The 23172-nt window shown below is 34.2% G+C and overlaps 1 protein-coding gene across 1 annotated transcript; it reads left to right on the forward strand.

Moving 5' to 3' along the window:
• The first annotated feature begins 1640 nt into the window (after positions 1–1640).
• Positions 1641–22560, forward strand: LOC133193964 (receptor-type tyrosine-protein phosphatase S-like). Its single transcript, XM_061329875.1, has 20 exons — positions 1641–1725; positions 4571–4714; positions 5293–5395; positions 5618–5706; positions 8761–8924; positions 9092–9185; positions 10384–10448; positions 10662–10695; positions 12139–12236; positions 13784–13912; positions 14436–14584; positions 16677–16812; positions 17064–17207; positions 17411–17504; positions 17774–17847; positions 19506–19640; positions 20124–20243; positions 21143–21297; positions 22244–22379; positions 22465–22560. The coding sequence occupies exons 1-20, from the start codon at positions 1641–1643 to the stop codon at positions 22504–22506; spliced, it is 2190 nt and encodes a 729-aa protein (XP_061185859.1). The 3' UTR covers positions 22507–22560.
• The last annotated feature ends 612 nt before the right edge of the window (positions 22561–23172 follow it).

The raw sequence follows: 23172 nt of genomic DNA on the forward strand, positions 1-23172 counted from the left end.
GGAAAAAATCCGTACATGAATTTTACGGCAGAGACATTAATAAAATGTTATTCAAGTCAAACGTAACAGGAAATGTTAATTCGGTCGTGTTGATACAGACTTTTGAGTATTTTAATTCTTCTATGCGAAATCTTACAATACTTTAGAAGAGGCGAGAGGTTTATACTTGCCGATCAATTCCTTTAGAAGGAATACGCTTCATTTTGTAAGACACCCCCCCCCTTCCCGGTCACAAGACGATTCATCAACAAAAGATTTACAGCTATATAGACGTGTTGTTAACGGAGGGCTTTTATATATTTATGTGAGATCTGAAAATAAATGTTATTTTCTTCTCTTGAATATTATGCAATACTGACCTAAACTTTGTCCATGTACTTGTATATGATTTTTTTTTTTCCATCAATGCATTTTTGGTAGCTAGTTAAAACTCTTTGTGTTCTGAAACCGGAAAGAAAAAAATTGAGCAAGTCAGATTTTTTCTGTTTTCGCATACACGTAATACTCATGCAAGGATCCGGGAATTTTTTTCAATGGGGTCCATGCACATTCGAAAAAAAATGACGAAGATTATTGAATAGAAAAAAAAATTAAAATAAATATATAAATAAATAATATGTTGATAAAATAGAAAATAAAATTAATAGAGGATACCTATATTGTGTGTTTTGATACTTGTTTTATCCAACGAGTTGAATGGTGAATGTTTGCGAGGCTTGCCGAGTGAATTTCAAATATCAAATCACACAATTATAGATGTTCTATTTATCTCATACGATGTTCCTTTTTAACAAACTTTGACGTCGCACTGTGACGTTGACATGTCTAAAGAAAGTTATTTGTAGATCATGACTGTACAGAATATGAAATATTGAAATCTTTTAAAAACATGTGATTATCTGTTGGAGATTTATTTCATACAAGCTTTTGACTGGAAGTTCTACAGTGTTGTACATAAGGACCATGGTTTGTCCTCAATCAATTATTAGAGTGTACGGCAGTGCTATGCTACTTGTAGATCCATGGTAAGTTATACAGTTAGTATAATGTAAGAAAGCATTGTTGAAAGTAGCTAGACTTTCCTGTATGTTCAAAGGAATATTCCAACTTCAACTTAAACGAAAAATACCCAAAGTAAATAATAATATGCAGCTGGTGTTTAAAATGTTATGCCGTCATTGGGATAAAAAATCAGGATTTCTCGAATATGATGATGGGCGTAAACTTATAAAGCTTTTCAAACATTTGTAATTTCGAAGCTATGATATTCTACAAAGTCGTGCAAGACTAAGATACATATATTAATTAAAACTACGACTGTAGGTCTATATATAACTTTTTGACCATATTTATTGCTTCCGAGCACGTGGTAAATGTATGACGTATTTTAATTGTGTATCATGACGTCATATTTACGTTACCGGGAAGAATTTTTCAATATTGAAGTGCACGGATGAAAAAGGTATTGTTTTATTTTTGATTCAAGCATTTTTAACATTCTTTAATAAGTATTCCTGTATAAAGGATTAAATGTGTCTTTTTGTTGGTAGGATTTTTGTAAAAAAAAATGTCTTTAATACATAAGAGGCTACTCTCTCATGAAGATATATGCATTAGTTCTTATATTGTTTTTGTTCAGAATGCCTACGAATGGAAATTTGAGAATAATTTGGTTCCTCTGTATTGTCTTCCTATTGTCATTCAACTACTGGAAGTCGGTAGAAGGTAAGATTATGATATTCTAATATTCATACTCAGCGCTGGGTTTTAATTCTAACAGCACGGAACAGAGATGGCATAACAAAGCATAAATTGTAAAACAAAGTATTTCGTAGAGAATTTATTATCATATTAGAATTATATGTTTTTCATTAAGGGGGGCTGCGATTAATTTGTAATATTACACTCCTTGACACTGTAATCTGTTGCAGCTTCGAAGTCAAAACCAAGTTCATTTGACTTGTTTAAAACCAGGATTTTAATGCCACCGTTCTTTGGATACCAACAACTTTGTCCTTTTCACCTTGACCTTGGAGTTTGACCTAATTTTGAAAAACTGAAAAATTGAAGGTCGACTTTTTATGAGTTTACTTGCCTTTTATATTTTTTATCAGTGCATACACATGTACTTTTATACTGTTGCTTGTAACTGTAAGTAATGCAGAATTTAAAAAAGTGCAGGCCTGTAGCAACGGTTTCAAAAGTTAAAAGGGGGGGGGGGGGACTTCCCAAAAAATCTGACAAGTCAAAAAAAAAAAAAAAAAAAAAAAAAAAAAAAAAAAGATAAATAAAAAATGAAAACCAGACTGACCAAAAGTGGGGGGAGGGGGCTGGGGGGGGGGGGGCAACTTCCCAAAATTATCTGACAAGCAAACGAAAAAAAAAAAATTAAACATGAATAATTAAAAATTTTTTTTAACAAAAGCTATTTAACTGTCCTCCAAATCCCGGAATTTACCGGTGCTCGACCTTACAAAATCAAAAAAAAAGGGGGGGGGGACCAGCATCTAAAGGAAAATTTACTATACCAAAATATTATACTCAGAAAAAAGTAGGGCCCCCCTCCCTCGCGTTTTACGGGCCTGGGGTGAGTTGGGGACGGTAGAATACTTCTTGTTTCCATTTTATTCACGGAATTTTTATCTAATAGAGTACAACCACATATTTTGATTTTTTTCTTTATGTAAGTTGCAATAAGTTTTGATTGCTTTAAAAACAGTAATTATGTATCCAAATGAAGTTATTTTTTTCCTAGATATTACTACATTATGGTCGCATATTTCTGCCCCTTGTGTGCAAGTTATTTTTCTGTCAAATATGTCGACATGCAAGATGAATATGTTGACATGCAAGATAGTTATGTCAACATGCAACATAACTATGTTGACATGCAAGAAAATTGCAATCAAATAAAATTATAAAAAAAATCTTCAAAAATCTCAAATATCGCCTACATGTGACATCCAACATGCTAGATGCTACTTATTTATGTTTACATGCGAGATAAATATGTTGATATGCAACTTATTTATGTCGACATGTGACATCCAACATGCTAGATGCTACTTATTTATGTTAACATGCGAGATAAATATGTTGATATGCAACTTATTTATGTCGACATGCAACTTGGTTATGTTGACATGCGAGATAAATATGTTGACATGCAACATATTTATGTCGACATGCAACTTATTTATGTTTACATGCATTTTTTAGATACAGTTCTGCTATGACCTTAACCTTAGACCTCGGACGAACAGATGGACGGACGGACACATTAATAACTATAGGTAGCCCGCAGAGAGGGGTCCTAAAAACGTTTTATAATCTACGGTCACGTTTCTGAATCGCCAGGACATTTTATCTAAGGAAATCCAATTTATACTATGTTGGCCACGTCATATTATAGAAAATAATTTAAACTGCAACATTTGCTTAAATAAATTTTCGATCATTAAAATCAACTTCAATTTTACCGACAGAAAAAAAAAAAAAAAAACAGAACCGTGCCTCATTGCACATGTCTTGGGTAGTAACGAATCTGCACGCTCGCACAAATGTTCAAATTATGTATCACATAATTTCTTTTGCATTTAAATTTAATCATATAATTCAAAATCTTATCATTTTGAAAATCGATCATATTTTAAAAAAAAAGTATATATCCAAAATGAAATAAAAAATCGATCATATTCACTGTAAACTTTTTCGCAATTCCTAGGTCTTCAGACATTTACATTTACATCGATCTGTGATTTCATTTTTGGATATTTACTTTTTTAAAATTATATATATATCCGCTATTCAACTTAACTAAGTTGCATGTCAACATATTTATCTCGCATGTCAACATAACTAAGTTGCATGTTGACATAAACAAATTGCTTGTTGACTTAACTAAGTTGCATGTTGACATAAATAAGTTGCATGCTGACATAAATAAGTAGCATGTTAACACACGTAAGTTGCATGTTGACATAAATAACTTGCATGCCAACATATTTATTTCGCATGTCGACATAAATAACTTGCATGTCGACATAAATAAGTAGCATCTAGCATATTGGAAGTCACATGTGGGCAATTTTTGAGATATTTTAAAGATTTTTTATAATTCTTATTTGATTGCAATTTTCTTGCATGTCAACATAGTTATATTGCATGATGACATAACTATCTTGCATGTCGACATATTTGACAGAAAAATAACTTGCACACAAGGGGCAGAAATATGCCACCATACTACATAGCTAAATTGTCGAAAAAGACAAAAGCTGGGCACCAACCCTTGATTAAAAAAAACTGCACATTTCATCAATGACGCAACAACACATACACTTCCTGTAGTATATATATAGTACAGTATAGTCCTTCGCATTGTACAATCTTCCCGCGAGGAGAAGATATAAAAATATAACGGCTTGGTCATGCCGTACACCAGCGGCCGTCCACCTTCGACTGTCTGCAATGGCCGTTGCAGGGCGTAGAAAAAAAAAATGAATTTTCGTACTTCATTTCAGTTATGAATTGAAACACCGTAATTAAAGGGGGAAAAGCTTAATTTCAGCTTGTCCTCATGGATTTTACGGCACGGGATGTTTCCTTTGGTGTAGCGGAAACTGTTGGAACAACGCCACCTGTAATTCTACAACCGGCTTATGCGACAAAGGATGTACCCAAGGTTACACGGGACCGATGTGCACGGGAAAAAGTAAATGTCTTTTTGCAAACTATATACATGTACAAATTTCATTGATTCGCTCGCATAGATCGCTACCCAAGGATCTGAGGAAACATCATTTTGAGTTATCTCGCCTGGTGACCTTTCAATTATCCAATCAACCGTTTGCCGACAAGAGTCTGCCAGTTTTGCAGAATCCATGATCAGTTAAGACGTACGTACTTAAGTCCCGAAGATATATACGAAAGGGGGAAAAGTCACTCAGTCTTTTAATTTCTTGGCAACAATGCAATGAATATTTACCACAGCTCTTGTTTGTACTAACTCCAGGATCCTTTTCTATAAATGCAACTTTCAACCCGAATATTGATAATATAAAGTACGAGTTCATTAATTAGTTAAAATTTTAATGAATAATGTTTGAAAGATCACCCGGAGTTTGGGTAGCGATCAGTGTGAGAGGATGGTTCAAAAGAAACTTATTTCAATCAGATCGATACAGCTTTCCTTTTACAATCAAATAAAATCTAATTTCAAATAATCATTTTAAATCTATTTCTGTGATTAAATGTGAAATTGTTAAAATTTCTCTTTTTTTTTAATTTCAGCTCCTGAATCTTTTGCACTTAGCGCCGCTGAGCTCGTATTTCTTATTTCCGGTGTGGTGGTGGTTGCGATTGTCATCTTTGTTCCGACAACCCTGTACCTACGGTAACAAACATGTCCTCATTTTCAGAGGGGAACAGTTATTTGTCCTCTTTTTCCAGTCACTTTCCTTAGGGAATGTATTAAGAATTTTTGGAAGGCTTAACTACGCGAAGCTTGAAAAAAAAATACACTTGAAACTTTGACGACATAGGTTTTTCAGGACATTCATTTAATATTCATTTTTTTTGTCTTGTTTTGTTGATTTATTATTTGTTTGTTTTTCAGATCTAAATACATTGGTCAGCATGGAGGAAAATTAGTAAGAAAAAAATTCCTGAGAAGACCTACCCTAAATATAAGGGGTTCTATATTTTGTAAGTTTCTATACTGAAAAAAAAAGAAAATCTGATTAAAAAATAAAATACTATAATGGATGTACATGTATAAGATTTATGTCCTCTTACTGTATTTTGACATAGTTTTTGGTCTGTCCTTGCATCTTTCGGTTTGTGTGTTTATCCGCAAACACTTTAACCTTGACCATAATGTTTGAATGGTTGGTGCTAGGGATTTCATACTTCAGTTGTGTATTCCTTGTGAAAAGGCTTTTCTTTTTTATCTCTTCACCTTAACCTTTGAGTTTAATCTACTTTATTAAAGTTTTAACCATGCCGCGCCCATGGTTTCTGAACGGTTGGTGCCAGAGCTTTTATATTTCACGTACATATTTTGTGAAACGACCTTTCTTTGGTTTCACCATATTTCAACTAATGAACTTGACCTTAGAGTGTGGCTACTTTGAAACATTATGACATTTGCCATTATAACTTCTAAATGGTTGATGCTAGAGCTTTCGAATTTCTCATGGTTATTCCTTGTAACAAGACCTTTCGTTGAGTATCAATATTTTTAACATCATGACATGACCTAAACCTTGGTCATGAGCTGACATACGGGGACATCAGTGTTTCACAAAGACGCCTTGATTTGAAATGTAGAGTTGCGTGTGTGATGATCAAAGATAATTTTAATTTGTGATTAGGAACTCTGTAGTAGAAAGAAGATTACATACACTCACTAACCGGTGAGAATCAAGGATACTAATTAGAAAAGGTATAAAAGCGCTGTTTTTCTCAGTGCAGTAACACACAGTCAGTAGTAGCAGCACAGTTAGAGGAGCCAGAAGTCAAGCTGAAGAAAACTTAGAGTGAGACAGGGATTAGACGTGACTGAACAAGTCTTCCCTTCCCTATCTTTTAATTAAGTAAAACTTTTAATTAAAGTAAACTTAGTCATAAATAAGTGAGGCAAAACTGTCAGTTGACGGTGCATTGGGACTGGGTTTCATGATTGAAAATAACTGTACAATAGACATGACAAACAGAAGAATACAGCTCGGAAGAAATGAAGTTCTATTGATTTCATCTGGTGTTGTTGGCTGGTATAAGATTGCATAAGCTAATACTCTGAGTATCCTACCTAGGAAAAATAATTACTGGTGATATTTATCTCAATGAAAAGGAAACAACAACTCGAGGAATCAGACTGATTAAGCCAGATTAAACATTCATCAGATCGGATAGAGGTTAAAAAGGCAAAGTGCTTGCTAATGTAGGAAATGGTTTTCGTATTAGAACCATGAACATGACGTCGATCGGATGTAAAAGTTTCACACAAGGGCACAGTAGTTGCCATTCAGAGCCCAATTGAGCAGGTCATGAAAGATTTGTATGATACAAATTCCACACAATTGGAAACTTTAAGGTTCACTCCTGTACTGGAGGATTTGTACGAGTTTGGCTGCTAAGCAGAAGTGTCCAATGTGCCTATTCAAGACACTGGACCTTAAAGTGCTGAAGAAAGACACTGTGGTTTGAAACAGCTAGCAAAGAGATTTTGATGTGATTGGTGTAACTATGCATCAAATAAGAATGCTAATCTAATACGGCATAGAAAGAGACGTGTTCAGGAGAACAATGTCCACGATTGATCAGGTGATGCCAAGATGTCGGATCCTAATGATGTACATGAGATCATTGGAACCATGTCAGAAGACTCGGGAAGAAGCGAGTTACTTCAGATGACTCTGATGGTGAAGATACGCCAGAGAAGAATGAGAATGAGACTTTCAAAGAACCAGGAGTGGTACACGAAGAAGCTCAAAGATCCACAGCTGTAATGCAAAAAGAGTGAGAAGTTGGAAGAGTAGTGAGAAACCCAACGAAACCGTTCCAAAGAGAAAAGGTGAAGATGAGAAGTTCCAGAAAACTAACTGTAAAGCCGGTAAGACAATTTGTGCCAAAACCAAAGGTTCCCAAACCATATCATATGGCAGAGAAAGTTTTCAAACTTGGAGTCCAGACATTGAGGTAATGCCAACAGGGAGCCTCCACAAGTCCATGAAAGGGTACACGTTGGTGTACAGACGTCCTTCTCCAAGAGAAAAGTTGTATGGACCACAGCTAAGAGGAAAGAGGGAGATAAGGACATAGAAAGAGTTGAGATGATAGAAGAATTTGAATAATGAGCAAGAGACAAATCTTCTGAGATAGACAGTTGAGCTCACATGAAACATTGTTTAATTTTATAAATTAGACTAGGAAGTATTTTGTTTAAAATTTTAGATGGCAATTTTTTAGCAATGTACGATTAATACATGTAAATAGTTAATTTTTAACATCAAATGGTAAAAAAAATATTTTTTTTATTATCATGTGGAACACATGGAAAATGAGGCGTGGGTAATGTGATATTCACAGATGATACTAATTAGTGATTAAAAATCTCTAGTAGAAAGATTACATAAAATCACTAACCAATGAGAATCAATGATACTAACTAGAAAAGGTATAAAAGCGCTCTCTTCTCAGTGCAGTAACACCGTACGTAGCACAGTTAGTGGAGTCAGAAGTCGAGCTGCTGAAGATAACTTAGAATAAGGTGAGACAGGGATTAAACATGACTGAACAAGTCTTTCCTTCCCTATAATGCATTTAATTAAGTATAACTTAAGATTAAATTATTACCCCCCCGTCCCAAACTTTTTGTATATATTAATTCCTTTTTGTTACATTCTCGGAAGATATCTGAGCTTTCCCACGAATCACTTTTTGAGCAAGTCGCTCAGTCTAAATTAGGAATAATATTTTTGTAAATAGTTTTGATTATTTTCGTAACATCCGCTCGGTTACACGTCACACATGCACCCGGTTGATAAGTTACATTACAGTTTTATACTTTACAATTTCCTATGGCATAGGGCTGAAAAAGAAAAGCATTACATTGTCGTAGTATAATTACACTTATTTAAGGTTTTTGCTCATTTGTGCTCACCAGTGAACATTATTTCAGTGGCTTAATTTACATTCTTTGTTACATCTCTCCCCTGCAAAAAGAAGAATTAAACTTTTCTGTAATTTTTTCCTTAGTGCCTTCTGACACGGAGAATATGATGAGAAATTCACGTCAGACGATGTCCGCCATAAACAACCAGGTTCATATAGTTACAAAGGAGGTGGAGGTCAATGGATTGGCGGATCTACTGAGGTACGATAAGATAAATGGGTACGAGGAACTGGTGGCGGAATTCCAGGTAAGGATAATCCAACAGAAAAATGGATGAAAACGGATAATACGTAAACATTTATTGTCCGAAAGATTAATGGATAAATACAGATAATACAAGCTAATTTGGCAATTACATATATAGTCTTTGACAATAAAAAGATAACAGATGTATTTAAATGAATGTCTTTTTAGACAATTCCTGTTGGAGAACAGTGTCACATACCATGCACAGTCGCCAAACTTTATAGAAACATGTCCAAAAACAGAAGTAATGTCACAATAGCGTGTACGTATACTAAATGTTAAAAAATGTCAAAGTCCTCCCGTTACCAAATGTACATTAATTTATTAGATTCCCAAAATTACCTTATACACTCTGCACAATGAAGAGTTCCAATTCCACGAGCTTTTATGCAGTAAGAAAAATCCGGTCTTTCGGATGAGACCTTAAAAACCGAGATCCCGTGTCACGCTAGGCGTCTAAATTTCAAGCCTTTCACCGGCATACAGTAACGTCTCTATATGAGTGAAAAATTCTCAAAAGGGACGTTAAACAGCATACAATCAATCAGTCAATAATCACTTTAAGTGTTTTAACATTATATTCCACCAAATTTAAAAGTAATTGAATAATTTGTTTGCATGTGTTTTCCCATAATCAAAATAGCAAAAATTAGAGGAAATTCCGGTTAACAAGTATCTTTTTGTAAAATTATTTATCTCAGTTTGGAAGTGTTATTTTAATCCTTAATTTCGAAGAATATGATGACCTTGACCCGTTCTTATTACTTAAGATTGATTGATTGATTGTATGTTGTTTTACGTTCCATTCGAGAATTTTTCACTTATATAGAGACGTCACCATATAACGGTAAAGGGCATCAAATTTAGACCTTTACTCGGCACTCAGGGCCATTAAACAGTGAGGGTTCGTTATCGTGCCAACGGCTACCATGACACGGGCCCTCGGTTTCCAAGGTCTCATCCGAAGGACCCGTGATTTTCGCTTCAAAGTGCCGAGCGCTTGGCGAAGGAACAGTTTCTACCTATCTTTTGTCGACTTAAGTCAGTCGTCGTCAAACGACCTTCCGATCACGGAGCGAGCGCTCTACTGACTGAGCTACCGTGACGGCTCTTACTCAAGATAGGTAGTCAATTTAAATTGAAATTATACAATCACTTAGTGATATTGTCTTCTTAATTGTGTGAGAATTTCATGAATTTTTATATGTAATAAATATGAAAAAAATCCCTCCTTAATCAATACCTTGTTGTATTTGAAAATTTTCCAGAGGGAGAATGACTGGTACCCCTTGTTGAAAATGAAATAGATATCTTTATCTTTATATGATATCATTTTCTCAGATTTAAAACAAAAAAATAAATCAGTGTGTAAAAGGTCCCCAAAGATTAAAAAAAACAGTGCAGGAATTTATAATCAATTAAGTAATAAATTAGTATAATACAAAACTTATTCATTTTAGATGATCATTCAAGAGTGAAGTTGGAAAAGAAGAAGTCGGACTACATAAACGCAAATTACATTTCGGTAACGGAAAAGATTTATTTTTCCCAAGATGGATAAGCACGATCCGATTTTGAAGATTTTGTATCTAAATATATTATTTTTCAATTAGTTATCTAAAAGTATCGTTGAAGTCTCCCCTATTTTGCAAGTTGTGAAATTATGCAAGTCAAAAGTTTGCAATGCATTTTCCAGGTTTTCTAACTTAATAGTTTAATATGCTTTTTATTCTGGCAGGCAGAGGATGAATACAAATGCATAGCCTCGCAAGGTACATTATTAAACAGGTTTTCCTAAGTATTGATATCATCACAATGTCAAGGTTTTGTGATTTTGGAACTCCACACCTGAATAACCAAAATCGTGCTTTGGGGTAGAGTGAGGGGCAAGACCATTTTATCTAACTTCATGTAAATTCAAAAACTCAGAAGACCCCAGGGGAGGTCCAAATCCTCATGCCCCCCTATCCTCCTTAATCTGCACATACACGTATAAATTAAATGGACATACGCAATAAGTAGTTATAAGATACACAGTGTAAGACATTTCAGATTAGGGATGGTATTGAAATATGAAAAAAAAACATACATTTATTTTCATTTTTTTAGTCCAAAATTCAATGTATTAAAATAGAAAAGAAATACCTTGGCTTTTCCTGGAGACAAATTACAAAGTCTCTTCTTGGTGCTTGAAGGAGGTTTACAAGTCCAAGATTGAGAACTGATCCTCAGCAAACATTTTCTAGCTTTTCTTGGTGTTGGTGAGTGTAAAATCATCCGCTTCGGGGTGAGAGATCTTTTAGGGGTCTGTATACATGGTATATTTGAAACTACATGTTCCATTTCTGACCGATCACGAGCTTCTGCTGGTTTCAATGGAGTGTTAATAGTGACAGTAAGAACATCAGTATTTACTGTATTTCTGTGTGATCGTAGATTTTTTTTAGAATATCAGTCTTTTCTTTTCTCAAATGATCTACCTTATGTTTCAACTCGAAGTTAATCTTGGAAAGTTTGTTTAGTTTGTTAAAGCACATGTAACAATCCGTCGTTTTCACGTGGAAAAAAGCCTAAAACCTCATAAAATTGTTCAAAAACGGTAAATGATTTTTCAAAAATTAATCGACGATATTTGTTTAAGTTATTATCATTACAAATACGACTAGAAGGTGGAGAGTTTGACATTGTCTAGGATCCACATGGGTGCAGCCATTTTTGTTTACGTTGTTTCTGCTCAGAATGAGAACCACATTCCGATTGGCTCCAGTTTGAGACTTGGAACGAATGAATTACGGACTACAGAGCCCGACTTTTAAATAGCGACTTATGTCAAGGGTTTGTGTGGAGTTCCGAAATCACAAAACCTTGACATTGTGAGGATGAAGTATTGAAGGTTTCCAAAAAGAGACTTTGGACACTGTTAAGTTGAAATACCTGTTAAATGATTCTGAAAGGAAAAAGGGGAAACATTCTAAAAACTGTTTTCCAAATTCAAAATGTAGGCAAAATTTAATCCCGAAAAAAGGAGGAAATTTAAAAAGAACTGTTTTAATATACAACATTAAAACAAACTTGAATTTTTGGAAAAATAAAGATCTTGGTAATGCTTGTACATTGTCAAAGAGCCTTAAGAAACTTAAAGTCAAAAATAGCAGAGACATGCATATATTTAATTAATATGCAATTATTCTTAATCTTTTCATCCTCTAATGTAGGTCCTGTTGAAGACACTGTGATGGATCACTGGACAATGATATGGCAGGAGCGGATCTCTGTTGTTGTTATGCTGACAAACCTCACAGAAGACAGCAAAGTATGTCATGTATTGTAAAAACCCTCTCTGATCTCTGTGCAAAAGTATGTCATGTATTGTAATAACCCTCTTTGATCTCCGTGCAAAAGTATGCCATGTACTGCAATAACCCTCTCTGATCTCTGTGCAAATTATGTCATGTATTGTAATAACCCTCTCTGATCTCTGTGCAAAAGTATGTCATGTATTGTAATAACCCTCTTTGATCTCTGTGCAAAAGTATGCCATGTACTGCAATAACCCTCTCTGATCTCTGTGCAAAGTATGTCATATATTGTAATAACCCTCTCTGATCTCCGTGCAAAAGTATGTCATGTACTGCAATAACCCTCTCTGATCTCTGTGCAAAAGTATGACATGTATTGTAATAACCCTCTTTATCTCTGTGCAAAAGTATGTCATGTATTGCAATAACCCTCTCTGATCTTTTGGCAAAGTATGTCATGTATTGTAATAACCCTCTCTGATCTCTGTGCATTATAATACCCCTTTCTGATTTCTGTGAAGGTATGTCTTGTATTGCGATAACCCTCTCTGATCTCTGTAAAAAGTATGTCATGTATTTCATCATAATATTAACTCTCTGAAATGACACAGAGGAAATAAAGTATGTCTTGTATTCTAACAATACTCTCTGATCTGACACGAAGGACATCAAAGTATATCTTTTTTCCTAACAACCCTCACTGACTCTCTAACCAACGTTATCTTGGTAACATTTATATTTCGGTATATGTTTAAAACATGAAAACCGCGACTTGTTATCAACAAAACCTTTACTGTTTAAAAGAACATCGAACATATGTGTTGATTTTGAAGCAAAGTCATATCTCAAAGACTGATACATATATCACTAGGATATTAAAATGTGACCAAAAAGTCAGGAACTCTTGATTTTAATGAATTCAAGCTTCACTGATTCGTTACTGACTTGAGGGTGTGTCATGAAAATGACCAGGGGTCATAATGGAAAATCGTTAAATTTCATGAGGTTAATTTTCCTTGATTTCGTGGTGTGATTGATTGATTTTATATTGTTTAACGTCCCATTCGAGAATTTTTCACTCACATAGAGAAGTCACCGTATGCCGGTGAAGGGCTTCAAATTTAGACCTTTACTCGGCACTCAGGGCCATTGAGCAGTGGGGGTTCTTTATCGTGCCAACGCCTACCGTACGCGTCTCATCCGAAAGACTCGTGACTTTCTCTTCTAGTGCCGAGCTCTGGGCGAAGGAACAGTCACTATCTATATGTTTACGTCTTAGGTTTGACTAAAAGAATCGAACTCGGGCCTCCCCATCACGAAGCGGGCGCCCTACTTCGTGTAGAAGAGACCCACGTATTTATGTCCTCCACGAAATGTTATATTTTAAACTTCTCAATAAAAATCGGAATTTTGAAAAAAAAAAAAAACTTCTAATTAAAACAAGATAAAAACTATGCAATTAGAGCTTTCATTTGGAGAAAGTAGTTACCTTGAATTTCCACAATGAAGAACATAGTCAAATAGACTGAAATGTGAATGCAATAATTGATTTCTTTTACAGGAGAAGTGCTATAGGTATTGGCCCAGTAAACGTAAGACTATTGCTGTGGGGCCACTATCGATAGGAGTCATGCAGGAAAAGGTCTATGCATTTTATACCTTAAGGAAGATAAAGCTTGTTCATAAGGAGGTAAGGTTAATATTTCAAAAGATTGTGCATTTTTTGTATCGATTTGTACATGTATATATTTTAATTTTTAATTTTCAATTAAAAAATTAAATATACAGTTCCTTAAAATCTTATTTCTATGATTATAAAAGACTTAATATAACTCTTGTAAAAATTCTTCAGACTGAATGTTGAGCAAAGAAATATTTACCTCTTCAATAGATTTTTAAACACGTGGTTAAATGTACAAATGCACTTGTATAAATATAAACAGCTCGTTAATTAAAATCAGTAGCAATATTGAGAAAAATATGATTCAAATTAATGCTTGACGTTCAATGAAATTAAGCCGGATGGTGAATTTAATATTCTTCATTCCTTCTTATCGATAATTTGATAACAAATGATTCATTAAGACTAATATGCATGTGTTCAAACAGTGAACATACCACGGAAATTTTAAGTTACTATACATTAAGTATGCATGAGGTATATGTCGTTCATTTTGATGAAAAATTACTTGTAAGTGTGTCTTTCTTTTCAGACAAAATCCAGTAGATTGCTCTTTCATTTTCAATTCACTAAATGGACAGACAGTGAGGTTCCGTATCCCTCAGAGCTGGTTCAGTTTTACAGAAGTGTAAAGCGTTGTCATGATGCTCAATCTAAGTCAACTTTACTTGTCCACTGCAGGTGATACAATTTCTTAAGTTGTGTGCTCTTATGCCTTAACGATATAACCGATCAGTATGCAAAGTTTCTGGTTTTTAGGGAACTGTAGAAATTAAAAAAAAATATGGTAAAAAATCTTCACAAAATTATTCCTAATTGTAAAAATTAAATACTTTGCAATGAACATTTATGATAACGTAACAAAGTAATGACCTAAATAAGATCACAATGTAATGACACAAATGATAAAATAACTATGTATTGACATATATGATAAACTAACAATGTAATGACAGAGATAAATGATATTAAATTAACAAGTTATGACATAAAGGATTACGTTACAATCAACCTCTTGATTCCTACAAACTGGTATGTCTTTTCAAGTGCTTGAAGATAATAATTAGTCCATTTGAAATCTTAGCATCGAATTTCAAGTCATTTTATTCAAATTCCTCCCCATGATCTGTTAAAGCAATAGTAAGGGGTTTTACTATTAAACATTTTGATGGTTTTGTTAACAACCTATGGGGTGGATAATTTGAGCATTGAGACTTAGGAAGACATAGTTTATAATATGCAAAAAGGTAAATTGAATACAGCATAAGCACAAAAACAGTTAAACTTGACTTAAAAGGTTGGTTTAATTCATGTCTATAGCAAACATTATACAAAATGATATCTTATTATCGGTCTATACCTGTCTTTGAAACACATGCATAATGATGAGCCCTTATTATGAACATTGAAATATGAACAGATATTTTATTACTGACATGCACTAGACAAGTTGCTAACGCACCATCATAGAAAATTATTTTTTTACTTTTTCAAAAGTTGTTTAAGACGTATCTTAATTCTTATATATGAATATGTAACTTTGTTTGAAAGTAAGAAGATTAAATGCACATACAGGTAAATAGCTAAAAGATAACGAAGTGTAACCATTTCTTAGAAAATGCGTGAAAATCATCTCAACGGTTAGGAATACACGTGTAAATTTTTTTGAAACTATTCCGTATGTTTGCCTTTAATTAAAACTCAGAAAAGTCGCCCGCATGTCACAGTGGTTAGAGTGTTTGCTCAAGAATCACGGAGTAAGGAGTTGATCCTTATTTCGCGGATACGAATCCAGTGTGTGACGAAGACCCAGGTCATGCAAATGAGATTGTATTAACCCAGGTCCCTTGCCGCAGTTCTTGCTGACACGAATAAGATCCCTCACTGCTCAAAGGCCGTAAGTGCGAATACAGGTCTAAGTTTGTAGCCCTCCACCGCCAAGTGGAGGTGTATCAATATGAGTGAAAAATTCTCGTTAAACAAACAAACCAAAACAATCAAAAACCTTACTGGGAATGCAGCGTTTGACCATAGAAGAGCGTGGTAGGGCAGTTGGTATGGTGTCTGCAAGGTATTCCTTTGGAGATGCTTGTGGTTACAAATTAAACATTTAAATTGTTGATTTTATTGGTTGAAAAGTACTTTAATTAAACTAAGGAATAGAAAATATAAAAATGTCATCTGTAAACATGGTAAATACTACATCAAACACGACATTCAACAGACACCATACGGCTATTGCAAGATTGTACTGTAAACTGTGGTAAACGGAAATATGATGAGCTGGGTACAGATGCCAATTAAAGCACTGAATGATTACTACGCGACATATTAGACGTTTTGCTTGATATAGTTTGAGAGAAGGATCACCATCTCTGTTGAAATCTCTCTGATAAATATCGGTAACATCCAGCCTTTTATCAGCATACAAAAGGTGCACAATCCGCTTCGAGAAATTAGTTCGCGCGCAAGAGGGTCTCTTTGTGGGTGTTTTGTTGAAATAAAGACATCGGGAAATTAGACTGCAGTAAGCAAGACGATAATTTAGACTTACTTGTGTCGACGAGGCAGATGTCGCATATGCAGATGAAAGTACTGGTTGGTGCGTTAGCAATTTTGTCTAGTGTAAAGTGGAGGCAGATTTTGGCCATTTTTAAAGATTCTTTTTTTTTTTTGGTCATTGAATAGGTAATAAGGGTAGGCTCTATGAAAACATCGTCTTACAAGTAAATGTCATGAAAACTTAACAAACAAAGCCCTTTTCTACTCACAGTGAAGGGGCCGGCAGGACGGGTACCTTTATAGCTCTGGACAAACTGCATAGATCCGGTCTGAGAGAAGGGGTGGTCAATGTAGCTAAATGTCTCACTGAAATGTGTAACCAGCGGATGAATATGGTTGAAAACATGGTATATCCTTGTTAAAAGTCTACTGATACAGCGAGTGATAATAACTCAGTTTTGATATAAACACTAAATTTTACTAAAATAAGCAATGCAATCTAAAATATTTTATTGTTATTATTATAATACTTCATGTAATACTCCTTTTCCGCTTCCATAAACACAGAGCATAAGTTTTAATTGAGTGATAACTTTAAAACTCTTGCTATTATCTTTTTACATATAAAAGATGTTATCTTAAAATGTTATCTTAAAAGGAACAGTATGTATTACTTTACCACACACTGAAAGAATCATTTCATCGAAATGTTAACCTTCTGAGAAAGGAAGATGTGTCACAGATACTGCAAGGGGAGAAAGGAAAACAAGAAAAGGAAAATATCTTTAGAAAAGAATTCTGTGTAAGTTTTATTGTATTGTAGACTATATAAAAGTTTCATATTTTTTGCAACTTTATGTACTCATGTCTGAAAACGTCGTAAGGGAGATGGAAACCTTCAACGACAACATTCTAATTGACTGGATGAAATCTATAGAACACAGATTTTACTATTGAAACAAATTTATCTAATAAATAGATAAATAATTTTTTCATTCTTTGAAGGAGTGTATGTCGGTGAGACCTATTTATGACGAAAGCATCAAGGCTAAAGGACATATGAACATTAATCTTAATCTGATGCCAAACGTCTTACCGGGTAATATTTAACATGATTACAGATTATCCAAAATATTGCCCCACAACTTGATTTAGTTGCATTTAACAGTAGAATTATCATCTCTTTGAAATAAGATACTGTTTTGAAAACAGATTTGAGTTATTAATTTGACAGATACATGTAAATTTTAAATACATTTTAAGAATATGTATTTCACTCAGATCAATACGATTTCTTAAAAGTATCTTTAGTGTGTATTTTCTTTTTTTTCATTTATTTATTTATTTATCTTATTTTTTGAATTGCAGTGGACGAGTTTCGAGTGCGCCTGTCATCAGATGAGTTCAACAGAAATGATTATTACAATGCTGTTTTCTTTGCGGTACGTTTTCTTGTTTTTATTAGTAGATACAGTATGTAAGTCTTGCATTCGTAAATTTAACACAAAGCATAATTATGATAATTCATATTTTCTAATCTAGAAAAAAAAATGAATTTTAGAGATTTGGCTGGATGTAAATCAAACAATAAATAGACATAACTTAAAAGATATCCAAATGATATAGACAGGGGAGACAAAAAGTAGTAATAATATGGGCAAATGGTTAAAAGGAGTTGGAAAGAAAACAAGACTTAAACAGATAGGTAACAGAGGCAGAAGGGCATTAGAATGGACACACTCATCTTCAATATGTCAAGAAACATTTATACAAGATTTAATTTTTTTGGAAAATTCAGTCATGATAAACAACAAAGCTATGCATTAATGATGACTTCAACTTTTCAATCGTCAACTTCCCTTAATTATGTAGCAATATACCCTTATCACCTGCCTATGGGGTTTATGTCTCTCAGTTGATTCAATGCTCTACGTAAAAACAATTTCTAAAACGAGGCATGCCATTGACAAACAAGTTGATAAAAAAAAAAAGAATATCAACAGTCTCGTTTAAAGTCTTCATTTCGCAAGTTCTATGGTCGATACAATGACTTTGTTAACAGATAAGTCAAATGCTGACGGACATTTTTCATACTAATTGTTAGGCCATTATTTGCTCGCTGAATTATCTACGGATTTTTCCATTATTTACCGATCTTGACAAGGAGCACACCGCGGGTGTGAGCGGTTGGCAAGGGATGCTTATTCCTCCATGGCACCTGATCCCACCTCTGATGTTTCAGAGGTCCGTGTTTGCTCTGCTTCCTATTCGTATTGTTTCAATGGACTATTATGCTTGAATACTGTTCGTTATCTCCATATTTCATTAAGCATAATCAATTATTATTTTGAAATATTTATACATTTAGTGTACTAATTTCGTGCTTATCAATATCATAAAGTATTCCTATACAAAAAAAGATATTCTAAAGTTGTTGACTGGGGTCTTGGGGAATAGTTGATTCGCCGGACCATTTTGCAAACGTAGGCAGTGGGCAACATTTTGCACACCTTTCAAACGGATGGACTGTTGCTCGAGACCCCTGTGAACACCTGTTTTGTTTTACCCATATAATAAAAACTTTAAATCAACATTGTACATTTAGTATTCAATCAGGATTATTTATATTTGTACTATCGCTTAAAAGAAAACGTCATTTGAATCATTTATCATGTTAATATTGTGCGATTCTTCGAATAACTTCGATCGATCCATATCGTATGGAAATCGTATATTTGTAAGAGTACATACTTCTCTCTTCCTCCTGAACTACAGAATGAATTTTTTTTATAAATTTCAATTAATTCACCGCATGTGTTTTTCGCAGGAAAGGACAGACATTAAATAATAATCGCCGAAAATATGTATGCCGCTTTCACAAAATCTTTAGCATGTTTGCTGCCTCTGCTTTCTAAAGTGTCCTAAATTTCCTCTTTGTATGCAGCTGCGAAGCGTACACCGGCCTTTTATCTTTAAAACAGCTAACGTAAATTATTACGCAATATGACGTCACATCAGTCAACATTCCTTTTTAACAAGTCGATATAGTTCCAGTTCAACACATCAATATATATATATACTACTTGAAATCTGTTTCTAGACAATAACAGAATACAATAGCCTGATAGCTGCTCAGTATCCTGGGGAGAACACAGCTGTAGACCTGATACGTCTGTTAGTAGAGCAGAAGTCAGCAGTGGTGGTCACTGTACACCCATTCATTGAGTTACGCTCGGTAAGTTCTGCGAGACATTTACGTTTATATGAACACAGCTGTAGACCTGATACGTCTGTTAGTAGAGCAGAAGTCAGCAGTGGTGGTCACTGTACACCCATTCATTGAGTTACGCTCGGTAAGTTCTGCGAGACATTTACGTTTATATGAACACAGCTGTAGACCTGATACGTCTGTTACCAGAGCAGAAGTCGGCAGTGGTGGTTACTGTACACCCACTCACTGAGTTACGCTCGGTAAGTTCCAGGGTCCATTTAACGTTTATTAAGGCGCGGCTTTAAACAAATGACTGTTAGCAGAGCAGAAGTCAGCAACGGTGGTCACTGTACACTCACTCATTGATTAGTATCAAATATGCATTGAATTATAACATGATCTTTTGTTATTCATCGAATAAAGTCTTAGAAATTGCATTGATTTTTATCATAGCTTTTCTAGATCTATTTTTAATCATTCAAACTATTACTTTTCTTTTGTTTCCAGGTTGTACTGTGGTATCCTGTGGAATCTTCCGTCCTAACGCCTTATAAAATCCAAAGAGAGGCAACTGACCACGTCACAAACGAAATTCAAAAGACTACACTTCTGATAGAAAATTCGATAGTAAGTAAAGTAAATAGATATCTAGGATCTTCCAGGGCCGGGGAATAAAAAAATACACAACTGGTTAGATAACAATCATATCCAAGTATAAAAAATTGTATCTTCTATAAAGTCTTACAATATCACCTGCATACGGGGTTTATATTTCTCAGTTGATTCGATACGAAAGAGCATACTCTACGTATGAACTATTTCTAAAACGAGGTAAGTTATTGACAAACAAGTTGATGAAACAAGAATATCAACAGTCTGTTTTAAAGTCATCATTTTGTTAGTTCCATGGTCGATACAATGACCTTGTCAGCAAATACAATCTAACATTAAGTCAGATTCTGACTGAAGTTTTTCATACTAATTGTTAGGCCATAATTTATTGAATTGTATACGGATTTCTCCGTTATTTCCAGGTCATCTTTATATATTTCATCTTGAAGTAATTTTCGAGGAATAAATGAGTGATTTACAACAAAGACGGTCGACGAAGGACGTCTGTATTGATTTATTAGAAAAGAAGTTTCTCGAAGCGAACTATAGTTAGTAAATGATTGATAAATTATTAAAATAAAAGCTGAAGGAGGGGGTTATCTGAAAATGAGTTTGGTACCCTGTGATAAGAAAATAAAGAAGGGGCTGACTCCCATAGACAAAACAAATTCCTGTGAAAAACAAAAACCATGACTGTGTGATAGGAAGAGAATGGCCGTTATCCGCTGTATAAAGACATAAACATGTGATGATTTAAATAGTTATCATATTTGACAAAATATTATTTACATTGCAATGATTACAAGGATGTTTAAATGGGTCGTATCAAATTGAAGAGTTCAATTGAAAACCAGAATATGTGTTTGAATGTTTTTATAAATAATCCTATTTATAACTATTTTGTTTGGATTTAGAATGCTGAAGTGCACCGAGTCCATGTATACGAGATTATGTCGTGGAGCACCAAAAACATCTTACCACATGATACCAAACTGTTAATAACAGTCATCACTGAGGCGTGTAACAGACGGGAGCAGGAGGGAGGGGGACCCATTACGGTCATGTCATAGTTAGTTCAATACATGAAAGTACTCATAGAATAACATTCTACTCAGATTCAGCTTATCAATAGCAATTCTCCGCATCAAAATTCATACAGAATGGAGGAGTGATTCTTCAGATCATCATCTAGTATTTGGAATTGAAACTTTACCTTCTCTACACTTTAGAGTATTTTCTTTCATACCCCACAGTAAATCCATGGACAATGATTTGAACGAAATCAAATCTTAACAACACTAGTAGTTTTGTAGATTGATATTAAAAAATGATAACCCTGCTGTTCTTCAAAGGAAAATTATTTTATATAGTATATACTGTATTTGTACTTAAAAACGCGGGCTTCATATTTTAGCGGCTTTGGCGCAGACAACGATGCGCTAATTCATGAATACCGCTAAGAAATCGTTTATAAATACAATACACGGCACGGACATGGAAAGCGCTAATTCATGATTTCGCCAGCAACTCCATGCCCAGTGACTGCGCTAAATTTGTGTACACGTACAGTACTTCCTATGAATAATGTAAATAGATACCATTTTTTCGGTCGTAGCCTAGATTTTGACTACCTCAATTAACTCAAATGGCGATAATCGCACATTTATACACATTTACCGTGCCCCAGAGACCAAGAACTTTGTTTTTAATTTGGTAATTTAGACTTCAATTTAGGTAAATAAAGACGATACGCGATTCTTTTTATTATTTCTGTCTTGAGCTCTCATATATTTTATATAGCGGCATTCTGCATATTCTTCATGTAGACAAATTAGTTGAATCTTTTGAATAGAAATCATTTTTTGAATTTTTAAAAAAAAAATATTCTGGAAAACTTACATTTTCGTATTCAAATTTCGATAGTTGAAGCACGTGAAAGACAAAAGTAATTTTAGGTCGCTGGATCCTTTTCATGTTTTAATAAAATATTTATTAAATGAAGAATGATTTTGTAGTGACGGTGCGTCAGGTTGTGGGGTATTTATAGCTGTCTATAACGCTATGGAGCAGCTGAAAGTAGACGGAGTGGTGGATATGTTCAGTATTGTACACGACATCCACATCAGGCGACCTGAGATGATGACCACAATGGTAAATATATAAATGTCATTTTCTATATCAATGATCCCAAGGAATTTATTAATTATTTTATTTTGTCAACTCTTTTTTTTTGCAGGATGAATACGAGTTCTGTTACCGCGCCATCGCTGAATTGTAGAAGATACCGAGAGATCTTAGAAGTTCTCAACTTGTGCACTTTCGACAGTTTCATTAGTTCTACTAATATAGAGTATAACTCATCACAATTCACCATCTTCTTCAACAGTTTATCTATATTAAAGATCCTTTTATTGAAGCTTATTTAAGTGCTTAAGATAGTTATTCAACTTCGCCAATTATTCTATCCTTTCAGTGAAGGTTAGAAATTTGGAGATTACAATCCTTCAAATAGTTCCCCTTTAATCACTCCATTACCTGGACAAAATGAAGACGTAGGCGTTAACACTGAAGTCAACCATACAATAAACCAAATAATTATACGCGATGTCTGAAGTGATTCGTCCTTAAATAACGTTATTAAACAATTAGATCTTCATCACATTAGCCCATTACTTTTCTCAGTCTCAATGAAACATATAAATGGACCACTGGAAGAAGCTTAAGTCCATTATTAATTCAAAAAGCAAATTACAGGCTAATGTTTGTAAAAGTGGATATTGCCCATCATGTATTTCGCCAAATTTTAATTTGACACCCTATATTTGTTGTTGGTATTTTCCAATTATTGCATTCAAAATTTTCAATTTAAATCAAACTTTTCAGTCGTTAGATATTGACCATCTAAATGTTTTAATGAACGGTGATAAATCCAGCAAAACAAACA

The sequence above is a fragment of the Saccostrea echinata genome, unplaced genomic scaffold (genome assembly GCF_033153115.1).
Source record: "Saccostrea echinata isolate AGI-Se365-2 ecotype Australia unplaced genomic scaffold, CSIRO_AGI_Sech_v1 ptg000028l, whole genome shotgun sequence".
Taxonomy (NCBI): Eukaryota; Metazoa; Mollusca; class Bivalvia; order Ostreida; family Ostreidae; genus Saccostrea; species Saccostrea echinata.